We start from the raw sequence: 23,635 nt of genomic DNA on the forward strand, positions 1-23,635 counted from the left end.
TTTTTGAGACAGTCTCGCTCTGTCACCCAGGCTGGAATGCAGTGGCACGATCTCAGCTCACTGCAAGCTCCACCTCCCGGGTTCATGCCATTCTCCTGCCTCAGCCTCCGAGTAGCTGGGACTACAGGCGCCCGCCACCACGCCTGGCTAATTTTTTTTGTATTTTTAGTAGAGGCTGGGTTTCACTGTGTTAGCCAGGATGGTCTAGATCTCCTGACCTTGTGATCCACCCGCCTCAGCCTCCCAAAGTGCTGGGATTACAGGCTTAAGCCACTGCGCCCAGCTAGCAAGGTCTTATTATTCTGCTGTGGAGTGGATTTTTTTTCCACAGAATTGTATCGATTTACGTGTTGACGAAAATAAGTGGGTCAGAGAGAGAGGTCGTGTCATGACAAAGTTTCTTTCTAATTGGACAGCCATAAAACACCATCCCCACGGTGGGAGAAACGGCAAACGTAAACTCCACCATGGCGGTTCACGCCTGTAATCTCAGCAATCCAGGAGGCTGAGGTGGGAGGATCGCTTGAGGCCAGGAGTTTGAGACTAGCCTGGGTAACATAGCGAGACAATGTCTCCACAAAAAGTTTTTTAAGTTAGCCGGGCATGATGGCACACGCCTGTAGTCTGCTACTCTAGAGGCTGAGGCAGGAGGATCACTTGAACCCAGGAGGTCAAGGAGGTCAAGGAGGTCAAGGCTGCATTGAGCTATGATTGTGCCTCTGCACTCCCACCTGGATGACAGAGCAAGACCCTCTCTTTTTTTTTTTAAAAAAAAAAAAAGGAAAAAAGGAAACTATGCCAAAGAGTGGTAAACACTGCCCCAGAAAGTTGTGCCTTGTTTGAAAGTGATTAAAATATAGTGAAATGCAAAGGAGAGATCATTGGGCTAACTTAGTGTGCTTTACTGAGAATTGAGAACTCCCAGAACAGTGTGATATCAAGATTGAAGAATCTTGTGAGAACTAGTGAGCTGTGCTGAAAAATAATAAAGCCCTCCTCATAAATCACACCCAGTGGATCCTCCTGTGTGCGTGAACAACCGTGAGAGCTGCCCCCTGCACGGTCCACACTGCCAGCCAGGGAAGGTGAGACAGGAGCCACAGCCTGCCGCTCTCCTGACCCCGGAGGCCACCCACTTCCTTCCTCTGCCCCAGCTCTACCTCCCTGCCATTTTGTCATTATTTCCTCTCCTATCAAAACAGAAAACACTGAAGTGTGTGGTTTCCTTTAATCACAGTAGCTGCTTTATAGCTTTCTTTTCACTAATTTTGGAATGATCTCAGACTTTGATAAGGTGGAGAAATGAGAGGGAGCAGTGCCCTAAATAGTGACTTTCTGAATGTTGCCTTTTGGGAGGTAGAAGGGGGAAGGCAAAGGTCAAATAGGATCACCCGCCTGGGGTTCTTTCCCAGCACTCCACCCTTTTTCTCCTGAAGAGGGTACTTTCTCTTCTATAAAGATGGTATCCTCAAAATATTTTTATGAATTACTTGCTGTTGTAGCTAAATACATGTCATCCCTAATGGTTGTGCCATAGACTGAGCTTTTAAACCTTTTATACGAAAGGTGTTGCACTCAGCAGAGAGAGGGCGGCATCCAGCAAGGGTATGGGATCCCTAACAGAGAGAAAGCAGCCATGTGGAAAGGTCGGCTGTTTCTCTATTTAGATGTCACATGATGTTCCTTCAGCTCGGTGGGAGTTTTGGGGCCAGACTGATGTGAACAAATTCTCCAGGTGTGGGGTTTATGTCATCTTTGTCTTTTCCCTACTCCATCCTGATTAGAATTGAGCTTCTCTGCCTCAAAAAGAGAGTATTGGCCCAGTTTAAATAGAAGCAGTGTTTTATCACCTGCTCCTGGGAGGAAGGTGGCCAAGCGTCGGCTGAACAGCAGTGCACAGTTGCTTTTCCTCTTCCTGGGAGTGCATGGGGCGGGCCCTCATGGGAGAGTGAGCCTACCTTGCCTGAGGGCCCAGGACTGCATCCTGCCTCCGAGGCAGCCGGGGTTGCTCCTCACCCGACCAGTTTCCTCGCTGCCTGTGATCCCACCTCTGTTAATGTGTCCATCACAGTAAGTTCCCACCTCTGCTGCTCTCCAAGGTCAGCTCCAAAACCAGCCAGTCCTTTCCTCATCCTCTTCTTGGATACTTCTGCACGGTATCTGCCTTCTTGAAACTGTCCTCTTCCCTCTGCAACATCTGTCCTGGATTTCCTCTCACTTTTCTGTTTTCAATTCCCTTTGCTGGCTTCCCATTCTACACCTCTCTCCTCCTTACAATTTCTCATAATTGTGCTTTTGTTCTATTGTTCTTCCAGGCCCATAGTTCAGGCTTTCTTTCTTTTTAAATTTTATTTCTTTTGAGACAGGGTCTTGCTGTGTTACCCAGGCTGGAGTTGAGTGGCAGTGATCACAGCTCACTGCAGCCTTGACCTCCCAGACTCAAGCAATCCTTCCACGTCAGCCTCCCAAGTAGCTGGGACTATAGGCATGCACCACAATGTCCAGCTAATTATATTTTAGTTTTTGTAGAGACAGGGTTTCACCATGTTGCCCAGGCTGGTCTTGAACTCCTGGACTCAAGCAGTCCTCCCGCCTTGACCTCTCAAAGTGATGGGTTTACAGGCATGGGCCACGGCACCCAGCCTAGACTGTCTGTCTTAACGGTAGATGCAACTATGAGGATGAGCTTCCTTCTAGGAAGAGGGTGCAAACACAGGAGAACAGTTGTTGGGGGGGGGGGTCCCTTCCCAGCGCAAGGGAGTCACCGCTGTCCTGCTGGTACAGCCTTATAGCCAGTTCCCCTTCTCCTCGTGACTGTGTCTGTTCATCCTCCCTTTATCTTGCCACACCCCACCCCCTGCACTCAAGTGCACCTCCACTGACATCTCAGAAGCTCTGACAGTAGTTACATTTGAGACGGAGTCTCACTCTGTCGCCGAGGCTGGAGTGCAGTGGCGCCATCTCAGCTCACTGCAAGCTCCGCCTCCCAGGTTCATGCCGTTCTCCTGCCTCAGCCTCCCGAGTAGCTGGGACTACAGGTGCCCATCACCTTGCCCGGCTAATTTTTTGTATTTTTAGTAGAGACGGGGTTTCACCATGTTAGCCAGGATGGTCTCAATCTCCTGACCTCATGATCCGCCCGCCTCGGCCTCCCAAAGTGCTGGGATTACAGGCAAAAGTCACCACGCCCGGCCCACAAAGCTTTTTTTTAGCAGCCGATCCCCTTTCTTCAAATGGCATCTTGCCCCAAATCCTACTAAGTAAACGACTAAGCAGAACAGTTCTGGATTTGTCACCCAAGACCCGCTTCTCCCCTCCCCTCCTTGTGCCGGGGATTCTTTGGAGGTTAGAAAGTTGAGAGGAGCACAATAGGAATTGTATCTATTTTTTATGCCACACTTAGCTCTTCCTTCCTCCAAAAAGGTGTCTTTGCCCACCCTAATCAGAACTAGAAGCTCACTCCTGAACTTGAGGAACCCTTCCTGGCATCCTGTGTGATTGTGAGGTCATTGAGTTAATATGGATACACATCTCATTTCCACTATTGGAGGCTGGGCCCTGTCTGCCAGGAGAGGGGGTCACCCCCCCTCTGAGCCATCCAGGGATTGCTTGTGCAGCCGTGGGGCAGTGCGTGTGGGATGCAACAGCCAGGTACCTGGCCTCCATGTCCCTGGCATTGCTGTGGCATCCTCAGAATCCACGTGCAGGCTTGTTGGCAAGCCAAAATCTCTTCTTCTGCTTCTCAAGTTTGGCTCATACACCCAGCTCACACACACGAGCCTAGAGCTTTCATGCCCCGGATTCCTACAACAACCCTGCCACCATGCCTGCTCCACTCAAGTCACCGAAGAGCTCCTGTCTCTGGGCTCTACATTAACATCATCTTTTTTCCCACGTTGTGGAACTGGCTCCACAAGTCGGGGGTGCTGGGAGTACGTGCGCCAGTAACCAGCCCTAGGTCAGGAATCTCTAGTGCCTGCTCCCAGCAGAAGCACCTCAGACTTCCCAAATGTTTATTTGCCTTTTAACCCTGCTAAACCAAGATACAGGATGGTGGATGGCATCAAAGGGAGTGGAGGCCCTGACTGAATTCCATTAAGCCACAATTTGTCCACCTAGCTTAGCCTGGGAAAGATCAGAGAGATTTAAATTGAACTGAGTAAAGGGACCTATTGCTGAGCTGTGCGGAGGAAACCCCAGCACCCCCGGGGGTGAGGAGGTAGGAGGAGGTATGTGTTCTCACACTGGCAGGCTTAATACAGGCTCCCACTGTGCTGAAGCCTCGGGCCTCAGCCCTAAACTAGCCACTCTGAGTCTTGGTAGAAAAGTAATGTCAGCCTTCTGGAAGGGTGCTGTTGATTAGGACTCCCTCTAGTGGGCCAGAGGTAATGGTGGGGGCAGTGGCTGGTGGTTAAAGGAGCCCATGTGATTGTTGGGTTCCCACCACTTCTCACCATCTCCACAGCCCTGACCCGGGTCCCCATGTCTGGATGAGTACAGTAGCCTCCCTGCTTCTGCTCTTGTCTTCTCACACAGTTCTGTTCAGCCAGCAGAAGGTTCTCGAATGATCATCACCACGCTGTTCACAATAGCAAAGACATGGAATCCACCTAGGTGCCCATCAGTGGTGGACTGGATAAAGCAAATGTGGTACATAGACACCATGGAATAATACACAGCCATAAAAAAGAATGGGATCATGTCCTTTGTAGCAACATGGATGCAGCTGGAGGCCATAATCCTAAGTGGGAAAAGAAGACCAAATACTGCATATGCTCACTTAAAAGTGTGAGCTAAATATTGAGTACACATGGACATAAACATCAGAGTAATAGACACTGCTGACTACTAGGGAGGGAGGAAGCGGAGCATGGGCGGGAAAACTACTTGCTGGGTGCTACGCTCACTACCTGGGTCCAATATACCCATGTAGCATTCCTACACAGGTACCCCCTGTATGTAAAATAAAAGCTGAAAAATTTTTTTAAAAAATATTAAGCAAACTTGCCAGGCACAGTGGCTCACTCCTGTAATCCCAAGCACTTTGGGAGGCCAAGGTGGGCGGATCATGAGGTCAGGAGGTCGAGACCATCCTGGCCAACATGGTGAAACTCCGTCTCTACTAAAAATACAAAAAATTAGCCAGGTGTGGTGGCACACGCCTGTAATTCCAGCTACTCAGTAGGCTGAGGCAGGAGAATCGCTTGAACCCAGGAGGTAGAGAGGTTGCAGTGAGCTGAGATTGCACTACTGCACTCCAGCCTGGGCGACAGAGTGAGACTCCGTCTAAAAAAGAAAATACATACATATATATAGAGAGAGAGAGAGAGAGAGAGAAGACCGTGTTAAACCCTCTGCTCTAGACCCTCTAGGATCACCTCAGACTAAAAGCCAAGCCTACGGGTGGCCTTCCAGGTCCATGTTACCCTGACCTCAGCTCAGCCCTGTCCCCTGATTCCTGGCCCTTCCTTGTGCCTTTCCCATGCCCGGGCCTCAGTCTGGGACTCTCCACACTTAATATAATCCCATAGCTGGCCCCTCACCTCCTCCTAGCCACCTTCTCATGAGATGTGCCCACACACACGGACAATGGCTCAGCTAAGACTCCTCAGCACATTGGAACAAATCATATCCTTAAGTTGCTAACTCAAAAGCACTGGTCTTCAGAAAAAACTACAGGTTGGCCAGGCACAGTGGCTCATACCTGTAATCCTAGCACTTTGGGAAGCTGAGGTGGGTGGATCACTTGAGCTCAGGAGTTCGAGACCAATCAGGGTAACACAGCAAAACCCCGTCTCTACAAAAAATACAAAAATTAGCTGGGTGTAGTGCTGTGAGCCTATAATCCCAGCTACTCGGGAGGCTGAGGTAGAAGAATTGGTTGAGCCTGGGAAGTGGAGGTTGCATGAGCCAAGATTGTGCCACTGCATTCCAGCCTGGGCAATGGAGTCAGGGCCGGTCTCAAAAAATTAAAACAAAAAAACTTCAGGTCATTATGAAGCCAATGATTGGGTTCTGGCCAGTATTTTCTTAAAATGAAATAGAATAGGAAAATATCAGAATAAGGATGCAAATTGTCTTATGAAGTTTTTGTTTCAGTGAGTGAGCGAGTGTGTGTGTGTACGCGTGTGCGTATACTGGATCACAGTGAAAATTGTGTTTCTTGCTGTGGTTTTTAATGGGTCTTAGGTCACAAAAGTTTGAGAAACACAGCTTTAGTCGGCCAATCAGCATGCTTTTAAAAGGGGCCTCAAGCTGGCTCACGCCTGTAATCCCAGCACTTTGGGAGGCTGAGGTGGGTGGACCATTTGAGGTGAGGAGTTGGTGACCAGCCTGGCCAACATGGTGAAACTCCACCTCTACTAAAAATACAAAAATTAGCTGGGTGTGGTGGCAAACGCCTGTAGTCTCAGCTACTCGGGAGGCTGAGGCAGTAGAATTGCTTGAACCGGGGAGGCGGAGGTTGCAGTGAGCTGCATTGTGCCACTGCACTCCAGCCTGGGTGACACAGCTGGACTCTATTTAAAAACAAACAAAAAAAAGGTAGAGGGCCTCAAGTCTAGTTGAATATTCAGAAATCTTTCATAATAAACTCAGGGTGTTCTGTCTGGCTTATGGGTAGATAATCACACTTATGTCCTGGGCTCAACACTCCCATCATAGGAGGTCTTCAGGAAGTCCCAGCCAAAGATGAAATCATCCTTTTTATGGCTCCTCACTGCACAGGCTGGAATACCAAACATGTAACTGCCACTTAGTGTCTTAATCGCAGTCTAGACTTTAGAAGTACAGTGAGAAAACCTTCTGGGTTCCTCCACTGAAATGATACTTTCTCACATGTGACATGCTTTGTGGAGCAGCGCTTTAAAGATTCAAGCCAACCACTCTTAAACCTTGTTTGGTTCGGGCTAGGGGAAAAGACAGCCCCAGACTCTCTAAAGACAAATTGAGGAGAATTTCTGTTGATTTTTCTGCTTTGCTGAAGTGGTTCTAACTCCAGGCATTCAGGCCTTCGGTTGTTTAGAGCCATCCACACTTGTAATGATGGCAGTGACCACTGTGTCTGCCAGTAAGCAGGGGTACCAAGGGCCTTCTTGGCCCCTTCTTCCCTTTTTTTTTTTTTTTTTTTGAGGCAGAGCCTCACTCTGTCACCCAGGCTGGAGTGCAGTGGTGCCATCTTGGCTTACCGCAACCTCCACTTCCCAGGCTCAAGTGATTCTCCTGCCTCAACCTCCCAAGTAGCTGAGACTACAGGTGTGTGCCACCACGCCTGGCTAATTTTTGTATTATTGGCAGAGATGGGGTTTTACCATCTTGGTCAGACTGGTCTTGAACTCCTGACTTCAAGTGATCCGCTCGCCTCAGCCTCCCAAAGTGCCAAGATTACAGACATAAGCCACCATGCCCTGCCCCTTCTTGCCTTTTTAGAAAACATCTGTGTGAGTACACCATTCCTGGAGTGTACAGATCTCATCTTGAGCAAGGAATGCATAAAATGGACTTGTCTAAAATCAGTATTCATATGCTGCCTGGGATCTCATGGCCAACTATGTCAACCTCACCTCATCCATTCTTACCTCCAAGTCCTGAACCTTTAGACAGGCCTGATTTTTATAGTCATAAATGAAGATATAGAATACAAGAGTGACTTTTTTAATGCTTTAAAGGGGAAATAAGTGTGTGGCGTTTCTTAAAAAAACCAAAAAATTTGTATTTAGCACAATCTTTTACAGATCAAGAGAAGATAAAGGGTTTATATTGTCACCAAAAACAGGGGCTATTTCATCTGGAAATTCTTAGAAGGCTGGGAAGGAATGGGATTAATGCCTTCAAATTATTGAAAGACTCCCTTGGAAGGGTCAAACTCATCCTGTGTGGCAGCCACCTAGCCTCTTAATCACAGTCTAGACTTCAGAAGTATAGTGAAAAAGCCTTCTGGGTTCCTCCACTGAAATGATGCTTTCTCACCTGTGACATGCCAGGGTAATGTTAGGACCCAGGGTGGGAGGTATAGGAGGCAGATACCAGCCTGAGACAAGGAAAAACTTTCTAACTGCTAAAGAGTTTGACCAGAAAAATAAGCTACCTTGCAAAGGTAGTAGGTTCCCTGTGCCTGAGAGGGTTCCAGCAAAGGCGGCGTGATCACCCACCCTTATGGCAGTGGAGGTGCTGAGTTAGGTGATGCCAGTGCCCCTAGCTATTAAAATTTATGAGTCACGATTTTGGTCTGGGAAGAAGGAAGAGGTGAAAAATACTTTATTATTTCCGAAGTAAATGCAGTTGGCTTGAACAGTGTTATTTTGTGGGGTACCTGCTACCAGTGTTTGAGGCAGAAATCACGTGATGAGTTGAACTTTTTGATTCAATCATGCATATTTTGGATAAAATGTATGCTCTGGTAAGATGGATTAATACTTAACCTCTGTTCTCTGTCTAATAGGGTCATTGGTTTCCTGGAGGCCATTGTTTGCATAAAATTTGGACAAGATCTCTTCTCTAAGACCCAAATACTCTATGTTGTGCTTTGGCTTCTTTGCGTGGTAAGTCATTGCATTTTACCCAAAGGCATTAGCTAAACTCTCATAGTATCATTTTAAATGGAGGGGGAAAAGGAAACCCTCTTGTGTATCAAAGTTTCTTAGAAATTCATAAAAAAAAGTTCTACTTGTAATTGTCTGAGACTGGCCACCAGCCTAATTTCAAGAATAAGACACAACTACACAGTATCTGAAATGGGTCACCTCAGCAGGTTCCAGTCAAATGCCCTTGTCAGGTACACCCCACGTGCATTTCCTTGACTCACGAGAATTTGTCTGCACTTGCTACGCATTTAGGGACCATCGTGAAAGGACAAGGAAGATCACAGTGCACTTTGCTTTCTCATCATCATGCCACGTACATCTTAACGTACATATCATTGCACATGGATTTCTATATAAAAGGACATATGGTCATTCATAGGCAATAAAATATGTTTTGGAAGATAATTCGATCCTGCAATTTCTGCCCTCCAGGTCCACGTTATAACCCAAGCCTGGATATCACCTTCCACTCTGAAGGGAAGAGCCTATAGGGACACCGGCCTAAGCCTTGGTTCTTTAGCCCTGGGGCTCTCCCCTCACCTTTCAAATGAAGTAAGATAGTACCCACTTACACATTTTGTGACTGCCGTTCTTCATTTAAATATTTGAAGTTATTATTTTGAAGAAAAGTTCTTATTTTATATTTAAGCTTAAGATGTTTCACTTAGTCTAGAAAATGTATTGGGCTTTTTAAATAATCATAGAAAATTTCAGACATGTGCAAATAGAGAGAATAGATGGCCCCTCATGAACCCATCATCGGTTATCAACTCAGGGCTAATTGTGTTTCCTCTTATACTCACTGCCCCAACCCTAACTTATTTTGAAACAGATCCACCTTTAATATTTCAGGATGGATCACTAAAAGAAGCTCAGGATGCTTTTTAGGTTTAATGCAACCACCCTACCATTATCATATCTAAAAAAGAATTAACAGTAATTCCTTAATATCATCAAATACCTAATCAGTGTTCAGATTACTAACTTTTTCTTAAAGCTTGTATTTGTTTAACAATATATTTGAATCCACAGTCACCCATCGTGATTGGTTGGCATGCCTTTTAAGTCTCTGCATCCATAGGTTTTCCTTCTATCACTAACCCTCTTTCCCTCGTAATTTATCAGCTGACGAAAGCAGCTCTTTTGTCCTATAGATTTTCCCACAGTCTGGATTTTACTGATTTTATCCTATCTTGTAATTTAACATATTTCTTTGTCCTCTGTATTTTCTGTAAGTCGGTAATTGGATCTAGAGGCTTAATCACATTTGGGTCTAGTTTTTTCTTTTCTTTTCTCTTTTTTGGCAAGACTAACCTTTGTATTTTTAACGTGTCTTTTATCGCCTTTAACGGGATCTATTTTTAGGGTTACTTGTTAGAAATCCTAACTGTGCCAAGGCACAGTGAGCCTGTTCTGTCCTGTTTTATCTTGAACAATAAAAGGGAATAATGATCTCCTTTGTATTTAAACTACAGAATTAATGCCCAAGTATATTTTTCCATGTCACTGAGACCAGATGTAAGGAATCGGTTAGGGAAATGTGTCAGACATGCCCAGAGATTTTCACTATGCTCTTCTCGGATATGTCTCTGGCCTGTGCACCTCAAGTCTGAATTGTAATAGGACCTGACTGCAGGGGGCAGAGGTGGGTGCCCTCGTCACCGGGTACCAGAGAACCACCTGCCCACACGGAGGGTGAGACAGGCAGGAGTCCCAGGACAAGACAGACAGCCCTCCTCACCACAGCAAATCACAGGCCTCCCAGCTGCCTCCTCACCACTGCCCCCCAGGCAGCAGTGGCCAGAAAGGTCTTCTCAGGCCACCTACCCAGGCAGCCCTCTCTGGTCCCTGTCTTAGTCCATTTTCTGTTGCTATAACGGAATACCATGGGCTTGGTAATTTACAGAGAAATTAAATCACAGTACTTTATTTGGCTCATGGTTCTGACAGCTGGGAAGTCCAAGAGCGTGGTACCAGTATCTGGCAAGGGTCACCCCATAATGGAAGGGCGGAAGGGGGAAGTGAGCATGTAAGACAGCAGGAGGTGGGCTGGACTTACCCTTATCAGGAACCCACTCCCACAATCACTAACACACTCCTGTGATAACAATCCCACTCCTGCAATAATAGCATCAATCCATTTATGGGGTACACTCCTCATGACCTAATTGGGTCTTAAAGGCCCCACTTCCTGATATCGTTACATTGACAGCTAAGTTTCAACATGAGTTTTGGCAGGGACATTCAAGCCATAGCATTCCACCCCTGACCCCCACTTCTCACATACAAAATGCATTCATTTCATGCCAGTAGTCCCAAAAGTCTTCACTTGGCCCAGCATCAACTCCAAAGTTTAGAGTCTCATCTAAATCAGATATGAGTGACAGTCAAGGCACAATTCATCCTGAGGTGAATTAACCCCACTTGGACACCACCGCACTTTCTGGCCTATACCTTTCAGAGTGGTATCTCAAGCCACACCAAGGTCCACTTGAGCCACAGCCAAGAAGAACTATGCCAGCCGTGAGCCTGTGAAATCAAACAGGTCACCTACTTCCACAATACAATAGTGGGACAGGCATAGGATAGACATTGCAAATCTGAAAGGGAGAAATGGGCAAGAAAAAAGGGATAAGCAGTCCCAAGTAAGTCCAGAACCCAACAGGGAATCATTACATCTTAAAGCTGGAGAATAATCTCCTTTGACTTCATGTTCTGCATCCTGGCCTGGGGCAGGAGTTGGGCCCCCAGGCCCGGCAGCTCCACCCCTATGGCTGTGCCGGGTTCGGCCAGTGCTTCAGTTCTTCCAGGTGGGAGTTGCACACTGGCGACCCTACAGTTCTGTGGTGTTGGAGATGACCCTGCTGCCACTGCTTCTCTCTGGTGGCTCCGACCCCACATTTCTCCTTGGCACTGCCCTAGTAGTGGCTCTCTGCAGTGGCACTGCCCCTGTGGCAGGTTTTTGCCTAGTCTTCTAGGCAGTTTGCCACATCCTTTGAAATCTAGATGGAGGAATCCATGGCCTCCACAGCTCTTGCATTTTGCATAACTGCAGAATTAACAACACATGGACACCACCATGGGTTATAGCTTATCCCTCCCAGAGTGGTAGCCCAAGCCACACCAAGGCCCACTTGAGCCACAGCTAAGGCAGCCAAGGAGCACTCTGCTAGAATGTGGGAGTAGAGTCCCTAGGTAGCCCTGGTCAGTGAGCCCATGGAGGGCTCCCCAGGCCTGTAACCGAAAACCATTCTGCCCTCTTAAAGCTCTGGGCCTGTGATGGGAGGGGCAGCCTTGAAGATCTCTGAAATGCTTTTGCTTTCAGGGGTCTTCCTCACATTTTCTTGATGAATAGCACCTGGTTTCTTTCTTTCCATGGTAATCTCTTTAACAGCCACGTGGCCTCACCCTTAGTGTTTGGAATATGCTTTTTCACTGTTTACATGGCCAGGCTTTGAATTTTCCAGATTATTCCATTCTGCTTCCCTTTTAATTATAAATTGTCTTTAAGTCATTTCCTTCCTCTGGAATCTCATTGTATGCAGTCAGAAGTAGCCACACAGTAGCCCGAATGCTTTGCTGCTTGGCTGTCTTCCACCAGATATCCTAGTTCATTGCCCTTAGGTTTCACACTCTAGAAAGCCTTCAGGCATGGACACAATTCAGCCAAGCTCTTTGCTACTGTGTGACAAGGATGCCCTTTACTCCACTTTCTAATCCTTACTCCTCATTTCCATTTGAGACCTCATCAGAATGGCGTTGACTGTTCATATAGCTACCAGCATTCTGGTCATGAACGCTTAAGTAATCTCTAAGAAGACTGAGGCCTTCCCTCTTTTCTTCTGAGCCCTCACCAGGATCGCCCTTAATGCTCCCTTTACAGCAATACAGGCTTTTTCTAGCCTGCTCCTCCAAATTCTTTCAGCCTCTACCCATTAGCCAGTTCAAAAGCTGCTTCCATATTTTCAAGTATTTGTTATAGTAACCACCCCACTTTTTGGTACCGATTTTCTGTCTTAGTCCATTTTCTTTTGCTATAACAGAATACTGCAGACTGGGTAATTTCTAAAGAAAAGAAGTTTATTCTGCTCACAGTTTTGGAGGTTGGGAAGTCCAAAAGTATGGCACTGGCATCCAGTGAGGTCATCCCATGGTGGAAGGGCAGAAGGCAGAAACAAGTGCACCAGACAGAGAGAGAAGTGCCAAACTCATCCTTTTTATCAGGAACCCACTCCCAAGATAACAGCCTGAATCCATTCATGAGGGCTTTGCCCTCATGACCTATCACCTCTTAAAGGCTCCACCTCCTAATACTGTTAAGTTGGCAGTTAAGTTTCCAGGAGAGTTTTGGCAAGGACATTCAAACCATAGCAGTCACCCAGACTGTAGGGACCCCTCTAATTTCTCTTCAGGTTTTAGAGACTTTCTGTTACTTATTTGACACTTAGAATATATCTCCTTTTGTGGGTCAGCCTTTGTGTCTGTGTGATTGTAACTTACTGAGGACATGCACCATTTCTTATGCTCCCATTGACCTCTGCTTCACTTGGCGCAGACCTCTTAGTCCGGGCTTCATTCACAGACAGTTGCTGAGTGCTCTTCCGTGCTGTGCCTGGGGCTCTAGCCACATGGATACATGACGGTGATAAGATTTACTGATGCCTACTATGTGCCAGAGACCATTCTGAGCACTTTCATGAATTCCACATTTGATCTTCACACTTTGAGGGAAGATATTTTATTATCCCTCTTTTATAGATGAGGAAACAAAGGGACAAAGAAGTTCACTAACTTGCCCAAGGTCACCTAGGTAGTTAAGTGGCAGAACCAGGACTCAAACCCAGACATTCTCTCTAGGGAACTGCTCTTCAACACTGCCCTCCAAGGATCTCTGAGTTCAGATGGCAATTAGACATGCAAACTAATTATGTTAATATGTGATAAATACTGTAAAAGATTGTGTGCATAAGGCTAAAGGATACTTAGAGCAACAGACATGCTGGGGGTTGCTGAAGGCTCCTTGGTGATATGTTAGCAGGATTTTTAAGGGTTGCAGTGAACCGCTGGCTTTCCCCCAGCCCCCCAGGCCCCAGCTAAAAACCTGGAGGCTGCTTCCTGTCCTCCATCACTCTTCGAATCAGCCAGTCACTGAGCTCTGTTAATTCGACAGCGTAGCTCAACTCCATCTCCTCTCCATTCCCACTGCCTCTGCGGCTGTCAGGACACCCATTTTCTTGCCATTCTGCCCTCCAAATCCATTCTCCATGCTGCTGTCAAAATGATCTTCCAAAATTCAGAACTCAATCTCTTTCCCCTGCTAAGAGTCATTCTCTCTGGTTGGGGGCTTGAGAGGGCACAATAACAGAATCTTTTTCCCCATCTGAGTTAAAAAATAAGTAAGAGATAAGCAAGATAGAGGAAAGATATGGGGATCAGAGTAGCGTCTTCATTACTGAGAATTCACCTTTTTCAGGAAATGCTGGCTTCCTTAGAGTCACCATTTAAGGTGTGACTCCTCCCCAGGGAAGGAGTGAGGGGTGGAGGGAAGCAGTGAAGCTTCCTCCACACAAGAAGAAACTTCGGGAAGGAAGAAGGCTCCCCACCACGAAACCTCCCAGATGAATGATGAAATCTACTCATGTGTTCAGGACCTTCATAGTGGGAGCATTCCATCACATCTGCCCACGTGTACTCTATTCTCAGGCTGCACTTGTCTGCTGGTAGTAACCTAAACAAGTCATCCTTCCAGACTTCTTTTGCCCTTCCCATGCTGTTTTCTCTGCCTGATCAGAAAGATTTTCCCTGCCTTATCTACATGATGAAACTGATACCCCAAAACCAACTTAAACATATGCCCCCCATGAAATATGCTCTGACCTCCAAGGCAAGTAGATAGCTCCCTTCTTGGGACCAGTAGCGCTTTGTACGTAACTCTCAGTTCTAACCCCAGTGCAGTGGAATTTGTTGTGTTTCTATCTGTCTCCTCCACACTGCACTCCTTGCTCAGAAAGAATAAGTTGAAGTCATCCTTTTGACCCCGCTGTCTCAAGCACCGTGCCTGGTGCATAGGAAGCACTCGGCAGCTTCGTGGAGAATAAAGGAGTGAGTTCAAGAGACAAAGACTTGCGACATGCAGGTGGCTGGGGGACAAACATACAAAGACAGGAAGGTGTGAGAGTGCCCAGTGGCTCAGGAAAGTGGTAACCTGTTTGAGGAGTGACAGTGAAGAGAGCGAGTTGGATGAAGAGTAGGACAGGGTCCCCTGCTTAGGAAGGGCTTTGTGCGGCTGTAGTTGGAGCCCCAGCGATTTTCAAGCAGGGAAACAATGTGGTCTGATCTGTGTCTCATGGGGAAACACCATGGAGGCTGGGAGAGTCTAGAGGGAAGATGGGTTGGGGGGAGGAAGTACAGTCAGAGGTGCTGCCAGGCCTAGTTGACAAGTTAACTAAAGCTGAACCAAGGCAGAGGCATTGAAGATGCAGAGGAAGGGCTGGATCTGAGAGTTGTTTAAGGAATTTGCTCAACAGGATGCCATTCCTCTTGTGAGAGCTGGGAGGGGACTTGAGTGCCACTCCAAAGGTTCTAATTGGTGCCACTGGGTGGCCACCAGTGCTAGCGACAGATTGGGGGATATAGGAGAAGCCCATTGAAAGGAGGAGGTGAATTTGGTTCAGGGAATTTGGGTTTGAGGAACCTTTAGAATTTACAGGTGGAAGTGTCCTGTTTTATGGGTAATTCTAATCTGTCAGTAACACTGGAAGGATTTGGTCGTTGGTGGAAATAAAATACTTGGGAGGAGCCCATGTGGAGGGCGTGGTTGGAGTCCTGGGATTAGGTTAAGAGCTCAGGGAACTTGCCTCTGGGAGAGGAGCTGACTGAGGCTGGGATTCCTTAATAAGAGGTCAGGCCGGGGACGATGAGCAGGATTTTGAAGACAGGCAGAATCTCTGATTAGACTTACAGGATGAGACATGAGAGAGGGACCTGGCCTGAAAAGAGGCCCTGAGACAGGATGATTAGGGGTCTCCACTGCCTCCCTTTAAAGAAAAACAGAAACAAGGTCCTGGCACTTTTTAAAATATTCCTGACCTTTATTATAAAGAGCAAGATTGATCTCAGACTCAGGAGTAGAGGCAAACATTATTCAATAAGAGAGCTTCAAGTTACACCGTGCCTTCTGCCCCACTCAGAGAAGCAAAGCCCCTAATTACTCCCCTGGCCTGGTAAGAGAGCGCACACGGAGCTTGAGATTAATGCAGAAGCAAAGATCCCGGGTGCTGGTTAATAAGCTTTTCCAGGAGCGTGGTTGTCTGCTCGGCCGTCATTAATTTGAATGCTCATTACCATAATGTAGAAGCCAAGCTGGGGTCCTGCGCCCTCGTTGCCGCCAGCCCCGTGGTCTTGGACACCCTGGCTCTCATCCCACGTAGTTTCTTCTCGCTCCCCCGCCCTTTCTTTAAACGAAGTGTGCAATTGCTGTTTTAAATCCGAGCCTTGACATTTTCAGTGGGTACGTGCCTAGATTTCCACAGCTGTGACTGCAAACCTGTAAATTACCGGCTTCCGTTTGCTGGGACAAGTGTAAAATGGGCCTCTTTGTACGCAGGTGAAGTAGATTTGGCAATCACAACAGACTCTCTGTGTGACGATTGTGATGATAAGCACCTGTCGTTCTCCACTTGCCTGCTGTTTGCCGCTGGAGGGAGCGGCAGCTGCCACTGCCTGTCCTGTTGGGCCTGGGGCTGGGGAAGGGAAGAGCCCCGCGTGCCTGCCCTCTGGTGGTCAGAGTTCGCAATGACAGTCTAGTGGAAGGACCCGCCTCCCCACAGCCCTCTGGTTAGGGGAGGTGGAACCTAACCCCCCAGTCCGCTGTGTGAAACCCAGAATGTCCTGTTTTGCTCTTTGTAAGGGGCCTAACGCATACACAGGCTTACACTCTGCAAATCATTTCTAGTCCTTCCCACTCTTCCCATGCCATGAAAATGGCACACTTAACGTTGGTATATCTAAGAAATCTGGGCAAGCATTAGAGTACGTTAAAGGTTGGAAGTCATTTTCACTTTGTAGTTTTAATGTATTCATTCGTGGCCTAATTTTTTGATGGATATGAGCTTTTTAATAAATCCCTAACCTATAGGTATATGCCAGTTTGCACGTGGGTTTAATAGGAAATGAACCAGTGGCGCTGCTTGTGTTTCTCATTCTCTCTCCACGCTGTCACTGTGCCTGCTTCCACGTAACTGGCACGGAAGAGGACGGCCAGCCAGAGTGTTGCTCTCCTTTCTTTTTTGGAACTAAGATGGCACTGTGTATCCAGCAGCTACCAGGAAATGTCGCTGATAAAGGAACTGGGCCAAAGCTAGACTGCAAGCTGCCATGATGAGAATTCACAGCCCCTGCCTTCCCACCCTACCACCAGACTGTGGCTGTGCAGAGGGGAAGCTGCTGCTGTTCAGTGTTCCCATGATGCTTTTCGTTCTCAGGGATGGATACATGGATGGAGAAATAAAGCTATATGGGCATAAAGCCAATATTTGTATCAATAGCCATCCCTTAAACTCAGATCCGGGGGTTTCAAGAGAACTGAGTTCCCGCTCCAATGTTCACCTCTCTGAGCTTTCATTCTTCTTCTGGAAAATGAGGGCCAATGAAATTAATGGTCTCTGAGGTGACCTTTTAGATCTAAAGTTATGATTCTTAGAACTAAAATTATTTCCTTGAGAAGGTCCCTCCATGCTCTCACAGCTGTCCCCACAGTTGGTGCAAGATGATAGGGGTCCAGGAAAATGACAGGTGCCCAGGTGTCCACAGGAAGTGCAGGGGGAGAGATGGAGGCTCGACAGCCAGGATGGCTTGATGTGAATGGGTTTCTAGAGCAAGGAATTTGGAAGGAACAGGCAGTTGCCTTGTTTTGTTCTGGTTGCTTTGCTTGCAGTGGGGAAGGTGTGGCCGGGGAGATTCATGGCCCTGCTCTCCCCGCTCACCCTCCCTCCCTCCCTCCTGCCTTTGGTATGCAGTCCAGGCAGCTGGAGACTTTTCCTAAGCTTTGACTTTTTGACATGTTTTGAAACTTTGGATTCTTGTCTGTGCTTTTCTTTCCTTAAATTAGGGTATAATTTAGGGTGTAGGGGCAGGCCCAGTGGGTGGGGCAAGTGTGGAGTAGAGGTTGTCCCTGCCTCTGGGCACCCACAGGCCACACCCTCCTCATTCCACTCAGGGCCTTACAGAGCATCTTTATTTTCTCTTTGTTTTCCTATCCATATAACCAAGAAAAACAAAAGCAATAAAAACTGGGGTCAGAGTAGGGTCACTGACACTCAAAAGCCTGGAAAAGCAAGGGCAGCCCTGTCCAGCTGAGCTCTCCACCCTCTACCGCAGGAGTGTTTGTCCTTGGGCCCTCAGGTGCCACTGTGACCTCTTCCCCCTAGAAGCTGGCACACTGAGTCCTCTTAGCACTCTCCTGTGATGGGGAAGCCGGGAGAGGATGGGCCCTGAAAATCAGAACTAGAACATAGAATCCTCTATATCTTCTTCAACAGAACCCACAAAGCTATCAAGAAAATGCATCCCACGGTATCCCACATCTGAAAATGGTCTTTCTTTCTTTCTGATAGTAGAGTCACAGGTAGTAACTGTGGTCTCATCATAACCCTTGTTGTCAGAAGCTTTGGGTGTGCACCCTCCCCTTGAGGTCTGATCTCTGCCACGTCCAGCCATTTTGTAACCGGCGTCCAGACAGCAGAAATGCATTGAGCGGTCCTGCATTAATTCCCATTGAAACCCTGAAGTTCTGAGAAATTGAACTTTCTTGTGCAGCATCATTTGTTTTTCTCTTCCAGGCTTTCACCACTTTCCTCTGTCTGTACGGCATGATTTGGTATGCAGAACACTATGGTCACCCAGAAAAGGTATGGAAGGAGAGGCGGGGATGGCCATTGTTTAAAATAATCACCCCGGGCTTGGCAGGTTAGCTCAGAGCACGTGCCTGTAAGGATATGGCGAGGTGAACACTGAGGTCGGGGCCTCCAGTCCTGCCACTGCAGAAACTGCATGTCACAACTCATTCCCTAGCCGTTGCTGGCCCTGCTTGTGACGGCTCTGTTCAGTAGATCAATATTTTTGTCTAACTTTTGTTAGATTAAAAAAAGTTATGTTTGTTTGGAGAAAAAAAAAAGTGATAGGAAAGCCGTGGACTGGCTTTTGGAAGCTGGGTTTTCTCCCCAGCTCTTGAACTGTGTGGAGGCCTCTTCCTGTGTTCCAGCCTGTGGCTCTTCTGGGCAAACGCTTGCCCTGACCTTCATTTAGTAGATATGAGGATACGATAGAAAATAGACATGAATGGCTTTAAGACACGATGGCAGTCTGGTAGACGGTAATATTTTTTTCAGTAAAAATAACACTTTCATCCTTTATTTACACCTTCAGTCTAAAGAACTTAAGGCATGTTGTGGAAGATTGATTCTGCATCACCTGGGAGAGGAAAGAACCTTGTTTTTATAGCAGAGAAACATAAGCACAGGGAGGTTCTGTCACTTGCCAGTGATGATCCCAGCCTGGGAAAGGCAGGGACGCAGCATGCTCGCCTTTTTGCCCTGCCACTTCTCCCAGGGAATTCCTGAAATTACTGCACTAAGCCTGTCTGTCTCCCTAGACCTACTCAGAGTGTGAAGATGGCACCTATAGTCCAGAGATCTCCTGGCATCACAGGAAAGGGACAAAAGGTATCTTGTTCTTGTTCGTTGTTTAAAATTTTACTGGGTCCTTGAGATGTGGAATTATTACCTATTCTTTGAGTGGAGATGATATAAGCCTTGAAGGGTCTCAGGCCTACCCATCGAATGTCTCCTGTCACTTATTAAGAAACATGCAATGGCTGGGCACGGTGGCTCACGCCTATAATCCTAACACTTTGGGAGGCTGAGGTGGGTGGATCACTTGAGGTCAGGAGTTCGAGACCAGCCTGGCCAACATGGTGACACCCCGTCTCTACAAAAAGTACAGAAATTAGCCGGGTGTGGTGGCAGGCGCCTGTAGTCCCAGCTACTCAGGACGCTGAGCCAGGAGAATCGCATGAACCTGGAAGGCGGAGGTTGCCATGAGCCAAGATCGTGCCACTGCACTCCAGCCTGGGCAGCAGAGTAAGACTCTGTCTCAAAACCACTGCACTCCAGTCTCGGCAGCAGAGTGAAACTCTGTCTCAAAAAAAAAAAAGAAAAGAAAAGAAAAGAAAAAGAAACATGCAAAATGCTCACAGGATCTGAGTGAAAAACTTGGTTTGTAAGAAGAGGCTCCATGTAGCTCTGCCCATCGTGAGGGCCCTACACCATTTCAAGCACCCTGATGGGAACGTTCTTCCTCTTGGCTTTCATCATGAGTGAACAGGAAGAACTGTATATCCGGCCAGGCACAGTGGCTCACGCCTGTAACCCCAGCACTTTGGGAGGTCATGGCAGGATCATTTGAGGCCAGGTATTTGAGACCAGCGTGGGCAACAGAGCAAGACCCTGTCTCTACAAAAAGCTTAAAAAATTAGCCAGATGTGGTAGCATATGCCTGTAGTTACAGTTAGTCAGGAGTCGGAGATAGGAGGGTCACTTGAGCCCAGGAGTTCGAGGCTGCAGTGAGCTATGCTTGCACCACTGCACTCCCACGTGGAAGACAGAACAAGTCCCTCTCTCTTAAAAAAAAAAAAAAAAGAAAAGAATTGTGTATCAGGAGGAAAAGCCTTTCAAAAGAGGGGGATCATTTTAATGGCATTTATTCAAGAGGCAGAACAGTGTAAGAGATTTCAGTTGTGTAGTTAGGGAGCCTCCACTGGCCTCTAAGGATCACTTTGGGAATATTTGGGGCCACCTGGTTATTTCAAAGAATTAGACTTGTAGAATAATGACATTGAGGTGACTCCATTGGACGGTAATTCCTTGTCAATCCTTATAAGCTGCTTGGGAAGCTTGGCTGAGGAAAGAAAATTACAAATACTAAAGACTGAATTTTAGCTCACAAAATTGCTCAGAGAAACGGTGGGCCAATGGAGAAGAAAGCGCCCTGTTGCAGTCATTCTCCTAAGTTCTTTTGGCATCAGGCTCATTAAAGATCTCCCAGGGGAGACACTAGCATACACTCTGCTGAGTTGCTGGCCGCCTTTTTGGGGAAAGTTTCTCCTGAACCACGGAATTGATCAGTGAGCGGCCCGTTGTGAAATCTGATGGAGATGGGCGGAGGGGCTTCCCAGGTATCTTATTTAGAACCATGCCCTTACAAACAACCTTGGCACTTACGGGCTCTCCACTGAAAAGAATTAAGAGTAGTAGAGATGTATTTACTAGATGGAATAATAAAAAAAGAAAAATAACAAAAGCAGGAGTCTTCTGAGTGGGGAAAGAATCTCTTAGTCTAAGTCAAATGCTCCTTACAGTGGAGACTGTAACTCTGGTAACTTTTTTTTTGTTGGCAGCCTCAGGTGGAGATTTCCTATGGGGCTGGATCAGAGCCCTGGGGCAGACAAACCTTTGGCTTGGCCGCTAGGCCAGGCAGGGGCTGAACACAGGCTCAGCCGGAGGGCAGAGGCTGCCCAGTGCCCTCCATCATGGGCAGCAGGGGCCTGAATTGTGAAGATGTTCTCCAGATCAAGTGGTAGAGGGCGTGAAATAGCTCTGATTTCATAGTGTCAAGAATCCTTTCCGATGTTGGGTTTAGAAGGTGGTGTGGAGCAGGTGAAGGGATGGAAACCCTTGGTTGATGGGCACCGCGTGGTGTGTGTTTTAATTGCCCCTCGTTTGGGCTTCCGTTTCACTTGTGCTCTCACTTCTGGGCCTCACCATCATGACCGTGTCCATCATACACAGGACAGATGTACTCACGCTTCAGGAACCACCCAGACTTTGGGGGGCTGTTGCGTTGAACCCCCCCCGTCCACCGCGTGTGCTCGTTCAGTACTAGTTCTGTGTTTGAGAGCCTCGCCTTCATTTCTGAATGAGGCCACTAGGGGGAGTGGACGTATCAGGGAAGAACCTGTTCCCCGGCAAGCCTAGGGCGGTCTGGAAAGGGAGAGCCACCAATCTCCAGAGCCCAGGGTGACGGTGTGCTCTGATTCCTTTGGCCAGGTTCTGAAGACAGCCCACCCAAGCACGCAGGCAACAATGAAAGCCATTCTTCCAGGAGAAGGAATCGGCATTCCAAGTCAAAAGTCACCAATGGCGTTGGAAAGAAATGAAAAACCCTGGTTAATCAAAGATGTTCCAGAGTGCCTAGAACTGAGAGGGAAATGGAACTCATTTGGACCTCCCTGTGAGGAGGTCGAGACGCACAGGGCAAGCAGAAAGAGGCGAGGGCACTTGGGGGTCATTATTTGAGATCGTAAGTCTTGTTTCCCACAGACCTGGCCGCGTCAGGCAGATCATCGCCTGGGGGGCCTTTGCCAACGTGGGGTCTCTTCTAACTTCAGCACTTGGCATGCGGTCACCGGTGGCAGCGCGGTGTGTTGAAGGGAAACTGTAGCTATTCATTCACAGTTGCCAAGAGCAGCTCTGCGCCTGCTGGATCGTGGATGCAGCATAAACATCTTCCTTCAGACAAGGCATTAACTCCATGGTTAAAGGACTGGTCACCAGTTTTTATTTTATTTTTATGAATCTACCTTTCCATTGATTGATTTAAGTTCAGGCCACTTTTCTGTCTTTTATTTGGTTATTGTTGTTATTTGTTTTTAAGTTAGGATGCTTTTTAACAGTCTTTAGAAGCCGCTGCTGAAATTGACACTGGGGGAAGGGTTCCCCTTCCTTCTAGAGCAGAAAAGGGAGAGAGGTATTGCATTCCTGTTTGGTAACCTCAGTCTCCTGTAAGACCTTCTACCACATGGCGAGTATACACCAATCAGGAGAGGGTAGCTGCCTGCATAGGAGCCTCGCTTCCGATTATTCCCTTCCCAATGTTATTCATCCAGACTCACCCACAGTGCACAAAAGCAAACCTGCTAGAGAGGCAGTGAACACCACAGCTTTTCCCCAGCCAGGTGCCTTTTACATCGGGTTTGTTCTCCTTCCATGGTGTGTTGCTGACATTGTCACTGAGTCCCATGTGAGGTGCTGGTGAGTATTACCTTTCATCCGTGCCATGCTCTAGAACCTTGACCCTGATAGTTCACCACCTCTGATGGATCCCTGTTTTAAATAAAAACGATTCACTTTAAAGCCTATCAAAGGTCTGTCTGTAAAATGCTCATTTTCTTGCATCTTACTGGTATCTTCCATTGATTGTAAGCAGTCAGTGTGTTTTTCAAGTGACTTTAGGATAATATATATGTGTTTTATATAGTGAGAAGAAAAAAGAAAAGATGTGTATTTTAAAGGGCTTACAGACATATATGTCCTACTTCTTAGACTTCCCAAGTGGCCAACAGGAAATGGACAACATAGTCATTGTTTTTTCCTGTGGTAATGGTTTCCAAGTTGGATTTTTTTTTTCCTCTAACAAGAGGCCAGTACCCAGTTGATTAGCTTACAGATATCAACTCACTGAAAGTAATCTTTTTTTCCCTCATTTCACACAGCACAAAGGTTCGTTCCAATGTCTCTTCTTCTTTAAGGAAATCTTTAGCCATAGAAGTGTCAGTTTTTGTTTTTCTGCAAAAGAATTCTGAGATGAAGGGGTTGAATGAATCATGCCAGCCAGGGTCACATCCTGTCCTCAGGGGGCCCAGGGCTCAATAGTAGATTCTGCAGGAGTGGAGAAGCGTCAGTGGCAGCTCCGCTCACTTGGTGAGTGAGGGCTTTGGCTGTGATGAGCCTCAGCTCTGAGCTCTCAAATGTCCTCCAGCCAGCATCCGCCTGCTTCCCACAAAAGGACAGAAGAGAGGCAAAGTGCGTGTTTTATAAAACCTGCCTGCACTTTTATAACCCATCAAAGAGGCCATTTTTAAACACAGGTACAATTTAAACATGATCTTTCTTCGCAAACAAATATGTTTTGTTTCATCCTGTGTTCTGCTTTTCTAAGCATGACATACTTGTGCCCATTGGAGAAGACACCTGTCTCTTCTTTCTCATGCCTGTGGT

At 47.2% G+C, this 23,635-nt stretch overlaps 1 protein-coding gene across 1 annotated transcript in view; it reads left to right on the forward strand.

The window, feature by feature from the left end:
- The window catches only part of PTDSS1 (phosphatidylserine synthase 1), a 73,019-nt gene extending 50,243 nt beyond the window's left edge, over positions 1 to 22,776 (forward strand). Inside the window, exons 10-13 of the mRNA XM_002819300.5 lie at positions 8,441 to 8,540; positions 18,422 to 18,490; positions 19,234 to 19,303; positions 21,686 to 22,776. Coding sequence (XP_002819346.2) covers positions 8,441 to 8,540; positions 18,422 to 18,490; positions 19,234 to 19,303; positions 21,686 to 21,795 — 349 coding nt within the window. The 3' untranslated portion in view covers positions 21,796 to 22,776. The remainder of the gene's footprint in view (positions 1 to 8,440; positions 8,541 to 18,421; positions 18,491 to 19,233; positions 19,304 to 21,685) is intronic.
- Positions 22,777 to 23,635: the final 859 nt, after the last annotated feature.

This window comes from Pongo abelii, chromosome 7, assembly GCF_028885655.2.
Source record: "Pongo abelii isolate AG06213 chromosome 7, NHGRI_mPonAbe1-v2.0_pri, whole genome shotgun sequence".
In the NCBI taxonomy this organism is placed as follows: Eukaryota; Metazoa; Chordata; class Mammalia; order Primates; family Hominidae; genus Pongo; species Pongo abelii.